The 5,808-nt window shown below is 59.3% G+C and overlaps 1 protein-coding gene across 1 annotated transcript; it reads left to right on the forward strand.

Moving 5' to 3' along the window:
* The first annotated feature begins 1,167 nt into the window (after nt 1-1,167).
* Nucleotides 1,168-5,608, forward strand: RLBP1 (retinaldehyde binding protein 1). The gene is made up of 7 exons (XM_008945471.1): nt 1,168-1,230; nt 1,500-1,628; nt 2,182-2,383; nt 3,426-3,604; nt 4,275-4,433; nt 5,062-5,172; nt 5,283-5,608. Exons 1-7 carry the CDS (start codon nt 1,219-1,221, stop codon nt 5,439-5,441), a joined length of 951 nt encoding a protein of 316 aa, XP_008943719.1. The 5' UTR covers nt 1,168-1,218; the 3' UTR covers nt 5,442-5,608.
* The last annotated feature ends 200 nt before the right edge of the window (nt 5,609-5,808 follow it).

Raw genomic sequence — 5,808 nt, forward strand, 5'->3', positions numbered from 1 at the left:
GCCTTGCCAGGCTTTTGGGGTAGAGGGCCGGGGTGGCAGCCTGCCCACCGCCTGCCCCTGCCCCGTGCTAATGAGCGAGTTACACAACGAGAACCTTTTATACTTGGCTAATCGGGTCCGGCATCCCAGCCCGCCTCGCCACGCACGCCGCCGCCGGAGCCCCGGCTCCCTCCTTCCCTCTCCTCAGCCGCCTTTGGTAAGGTTTTAATGGGGTTCCTTGCCTGGGTTGCGTTGGCTTAATTACAAAGCTGCGGGGAGCTGATGCCTTGTGACGGTCTAATCCCAACCCGGTGACTCTACAAAGCTTCCGCCCGGCTTCCTTCCCGCTCCACTCCGGCTCCGCCTCGGCCCCGTGCGCTGCTGACCCTCTGTGGACGGCTCAGCTCTCCCTCTCCCTGGTGAGTATCCGGGACTTTCTCCATCCAGGATAACTGCATCGGAGACGGTCACCCAGCCCACGCTTAATTTGGCACCTCCGAGGCTGGGTTTGCTTTGAGCGCCTGGGAAAAGGGATTCTGTCCGGGAAGAGGATGCCCATGGGAAGGGGTTGAGCTGGAGCCAAGCATCCCTTGCACAGCCTGGGCTCAGGGCTGGTGCTATGGGGTTGGGCACAGGAGGGAGGAGGAAGAAGGCAGGCTTCCTCCTCCTCATGCATGGCAACAAGGCGTTTCACCCAGGTAGTGTCAGAAAAACACCGAGAGGCTGATGTTCCAACCTTGCGGCTGGCAACGGGCTCCGGGCTGGAGCAGCAGGGGCTCAAGGGTCTGGGGAACACCTTGGGGATAACAAGTCAGTAGAAATAAAAGGAGGTCAAAGCGTGAGCTGACTGCCCACCTGGTCAAGGCTGGGCACTCATCTCTCTGCCTGTATGAGGATGGTCTGAGATAAAATGGCACTGGGTGAGCTGCTGGAGTGGGAGGTCCCCATGAGATAACCTCAACCACCCATGGAAAGTCAGACCTGGAAAAAAAGGATGAAGATGTCCGATGATGAATCCCCATGTTTTTAAGCTGCTTTCACCAACACCTCTGGTGTTTCTCCAAGCCGCTCAGCCCAGTGGGCAGGCAGAGACTCAGGCAGCATGGGATGGAGACGAGGATGGCTGGGGGCTGAGCACGAGGGCAGGGGATGGAGCGTGGGGCCATCAGGATCCCCAGTGCTGCTGATTCCTCCTTCCCTCTCCCAGTGTCCTGCAGCTGACGGAGGACAGAGGACAACATGTCTGCAGTTGTGAGTACTGTCCCTGTGTCACCCCCGGGCTCCCAGCACCTTCTCTGCACAGCACTGGGATGGGGCTCACCCCACACACCCCTTGGCTGCTCTCAGCCCACAGCGGGTGCCCGGGCAGCCTGCGGCTCATCCCCATCCCACTGCACCCCACCGGGTGCAGGCATGGAGGCTCTGCCCTTCCCTATAGCCCTCTCTCCCAGGAGCCCCGTGGTGGGGCAGGGAGTTGGGGCGCCGGCCGGGGAAACCCCACATCCTTCCCTTGCCCCTAGACGGGCACCTTCCGCATCGTCTCGGAGGAGGAGCAGGCCCTGCGCACCAAGCTGGAGCGCCTGACCACCAAGGACCACGGCCCCGTCTTCGGGAGGTGTGAGAAGATCCCCCCGCACACCCTGCAGAAGGTGAGGGTGGCTGTGAGGAGCAGGGGCAGCCTGGGGCTCCTGCTCCTCGGGGGTCCTTGCCGAGGTGGGGATGCGCTTCCTCCAGAGGATCTCTGAGTACGGGACCTACTCGGTACTTAAAGAGTGGCTACCAAGAAGATGGAGACTCCTTTTCTACAGGGAGTCACATGGAAAAGATGAGGGGTAACAGGTACAAGTTACTCCTGGGGAGCTTCCAATTGGACTCAAGAGGAAAATTTTTCACAGTGAGAACCATCAGTTGTTGGAATAACCTCCCCAGAGAAATGGTGGATTTCCCAGCACTGGATGCTTCTAAGATTTGGCTGGACAGGGTGCTGGGCCATCTTGTCTAGACTGTGCTTTTGCCAAGAAAGGTTGGACGGGGTCATCCTTCCAGCCTGTGTTTCCACGATTCTATCACCTGGGTGTCCCTGCCCTCCCTGCACCAGGATGCTGCGGCGAGCATTGCTGCACCCCGACTGGTGCTTGGGTGGCCCCGGGGGTGGTTTTGGGGGGGATCACTAAGTTGGGCCCCGCGTGTGCTCCCCCCCAGGCGAAGGACGAGCTGAACGAGACGGAGGAGCAGAGGGAGGTGGCGGTGAAGGCGCTGCGGGAGCTGGTGCGGGAGCGGGCGGGCAGCGAGGACGTGTGCAAGGTGGTGGCTGAGAAGATGCAGGGGAAGGACGACTCCTTCTTCCTCCGCTTCATCCGCGCCCGCAAGTTTGACGTCCACAGGGCCTACGACCTGCTGAAAGGTGGGGAAGGGTTCTGGGCTGTGACACCAGGCAAGGACGGGGTTATCCAGCCCCCCCGCTCTGGGCTGAGCTGGCAGAGCAGGGCTCTAGCGTGGGAAGGAGATGAGGAGAGAGGGTGAACAGAAAAAGGCAAGAGTGGGGGCTTGGGATGTAGGGGAAGGAGTTGGGATGGGAAAGGAAGCAAATGAGGGTGGTGCAAGGCATCTCACAAAGCCAGGACATTCCCATTCCTTGCGAATTTACTACACAAAATGGGAAAAAAAAAACCCCATGTGTTTGGCAGTGGTAGGCTGCTAAATTTGTGTAGCAAACCCAGCTGGTTTGGCTGCACCCTTTGGAGAAGCCCGTGCCCTATGCACACCCCTCCATACCCCAGTAAGGAGCTGGTCCTGCACCCCCCCGATTCTCCTGTGAGAGGTGCCTGGCTGCCTCAGCACCCCTGGGACCCCTAGGGGGCTGGGGGTTGGGGGGCGTGTGGCACCCCTCCCTGCTCTGGGGGTGACCCATAGGGGTGGAGGGGGAAGCAGGATGACAGCCGGGGGGTGGCCGTGGCGGGGACCTGCCTGGCTCCAGCTCTGCTTTTCTTTGTGGGATAATGAGTTGCAATTATCAGCGCTGGCTCTCGGATGAGAGGTTTTGTTCATCCCTATTTTCCCAGGACGAGATTCTGTATTTCGTGCCTGCAGGGTGCCAAGGGAGGGGAGCTGGGGGGTGTCACCCACCCAGGGAGGAAGGGGAGAAGGGAAATGAGGGGAAAAATGACTTTGTGTGCTCGTCGAGGTGTTGGAGAGAAGGCAGGCGTGGGAAGCCCTGGCATGGGGAGAATAACACCGAGCATGTTGGGGCTGGTCTGCTGCTGAGCTCCTTTTCCCCAGCTTTGCTGGAGGAGACCTGACCCACGTGGACCCCGGGCACAGCTGGTGTGCAGCTCTTGGGCTCAGGACCACCACCACAACGGGTCCATCCCCTCTCTGGTGGCTCCCCCAGCTTCCCGGGGCCGGGCGAGCAGCCGTGGTCCTCCCCAATTTCTGCCTCTCTCCAGGCTACGTGAACTTCCGCCAGCAGTACCCCGAGCTCTTTGACAACCTGACCCCCGAGGCCGTGCGCAGCACCATCGAGGCTGGCTACCCTGGCCTCCTGTCCAGCAGAGACAAGTACGGCCGGGTGGTGATGCTCTTCAACATCGAGAACTGGGATTACGAGGAGATCACCTTCGATGAGGTCAGCCCAGCCCAGCCCAGCCCTTGCTCCTGGAGCAGCAGGGTCCTGCTCCTGGGCTTGCTCCTCTCGGCTCACATCTGAGCACAGCATCTCTTACCCATGCACATGCATCTGCCCACACGCAGCCTCCAGTCATCCAGGCTGGAGCAAAGCTGTAGCCCTTGGAATTGGTCCTTCGAGGGAGAGCGTGGTCCAACCCAAAGGGTTCCTTTTCCTTCCCCCCCATGGAGTGCAAGGTGCAAGCCAAATTCAGGCGTGTATCCCCTAGCCCAACAGAGGATGAAGAAAGGCACCACATTGTTAAACCATGGTGCTTTAGAAAGGAGGAACCCACAGAGGAGGAAACTGAGGCACAGGGCACAGAAAGGGCTTTTTGGCAAAGAGGTCTCCAGGCATATAACTCGCACATTCTCCAAGTTCCATTTTCTGCTCAGTGCTGAATTGGGTGGCAAGGTTGCCTTGATACAGACCTGAGAGGTACCCACCTTGAAAGGGGAATGGGGTGGTTGATGAGTATCCCCCCAAATGCCCTCTCTGCTCTGGAGTCCTGGGGCTGGCTGGAGTCAAGCAGAGCCTGGCTAACAATCCGTGGGAGTCTTCCTGGGAGCCTCATAGGGTCTATGGGAGGTGAGACCTAATACCAGATCCTGCTGTCTCTCCCCTCTGTCAGATCCTTCGTGCCTATTGTGTTATCTTGGAGAAGCTGCTGGAAAATGAAGAGACCCAGATCAACGGGTTCTGCATCATTGAGAACTTCAAGGGCTTCACCATGCAGCAGGCATCAGGGATCAAACCCTCTGAGCTCAAGAAGATGGTGGACATGCTGCAGGTTAGGTGGCAAAGTCTGTGCCCAGCAGTGGCAGAGCAGTCCCTGTGGGAGCAGAGAGCTCAGCAAGGGGTGGGGGCAGGGGTAGCAGGGTTTGGGATTACCCCCACATTGGCACCATGAGAAAGCACTATGGAGAGGCTGTTCCCTGGCACATGCTCCTTCTTGTGCCAACTAATTGGCTAAATCCTGTGAGATAGATCCTATTTTTGTGGCCCCAGCTCCTTGCCCTCTCAAATGGCCAACCAGAAGTGGTACCACTACTCCCTGCAGCACCTTACAGCATGGCCTGGAGGCCTTTCCTTACCACCTTCTCAGCCCAGCCCCTCCCTGGCACTCCAGGATTTCTGCCCTTGGGCCAGAGGCACTCAGCTTTCCCCAGGGAAGGATGACAGCAGAGATGTGGTCCTTCTCATGGAATGGGAACAATGAACCATCTGTGAGGCTCTTCATCATCTCGGGTCCTCCAAGGGCTGGGATGGCTGATCTTCTAGGTCAGGAAAAAAAAAAGGGTCCTTCAAAGAGAGTAGGGGATATTGGGCACGGGGAGCTGCAGGGGTGTCCATTGCATACCTGGCTCCGCATGGCCAGCACCCTTTGTAACCATCCACGTTTGGGTTTGGGATCACAGGACTCCTTCCCAGCACGGTTCAAGGCTGTCCACTTCATCCACCAGCCTTGGTACTTCACCACCACCTACAACGTGGTCAAGCCGTTCCTGAAGAGCAAGCTGCTGGAGAGGGTGAGTGTGGGAGAGGGACCCGGAGGCAGAGGCATGTCCCTGGGTGAAACAGAGCAGCTGGGAAGAGTCACCCAGGACCTCTGCTGAGAGCTGCTCTCGTCTCCTGCCAGGTCTTTGTGCACGGGGACGAGCTGGAGTCCTTCTACCAGGAGATCGACGCCGATATCTTGCCAGCAGACTTCGGTGGCAACCTGCCCAAGTATGACGGCAAAGCAACTGCAGAGAAGCTCTTTGGGCCCCGTGTCGAGGCTGAAGACACAGCTCTCTAAAGGGGCCCGCTCTCCCTCCCCTGTAAGATAGGATGGGAGGTGGCCTCCAACCCCAGCCACCTCCTCCCCGTAGCGTTGGCTGAACGGCTGCTCGTGACGAGGCGCTCCGGGCACGCTGCTCCCTGCCTGTCCCTCCCCTCCCCAAACCTGGCAGCAGGCTGCCCGGCAGCTCTGTGCCCCCTGGGCAGAGCACCCTTCCCTCGGGAGCTGACAGACAGGAGGCCCCCAGCGAGCCCCAGAGCTGCGGGAGGATGAGGAGGCTGTCTGCTCTGGGGAGGGGGGGCTGCAGCAGGGGGGAAATAAAGCGTTGAACAGCAGAGCTCCAGGGTCTCTCATGGCACGTGACAAGGAACAAGGGTGCCACATT

Source organism: Merops nubicus, unplaced genomic scaffold (assembly GCF_000691845.1).
Source record: "Merops nubicus isolate BGI_N331 unplaced genomic scaffold, ASM69184v1 scaffold508, whole genome shotgun sequence".
In the NCBI taxonomy this organism is placed as follows: Eukaryota; Metazoa; Chordata; class Aves; order Coraciiformes; family Meropidae; genus Merops; species Merops nubicus.

What these genes read in the sequence shown, in the direction of transcription:
- RLBP1 (XM_008945471.1), top strand. An exon ending in AGATGGTGGACATGCTGCAG is followed by an intron (nt 4,434 to 5,061) that starts GTTAGGTGGCAA and finishes TTGGGATCACAG; the next exon opens with GACTCCTTCCCAGCACGGTT. An exon ending in AGAGCAAGCTGCTGGAGAGG is followed by an intron (nt 5,173 to 5,282) that starts GTGAGTGTGGGA and finishes GTCTCCTGCCAG; the next exon opens with GTCTTTGTGCACGGGGACGA.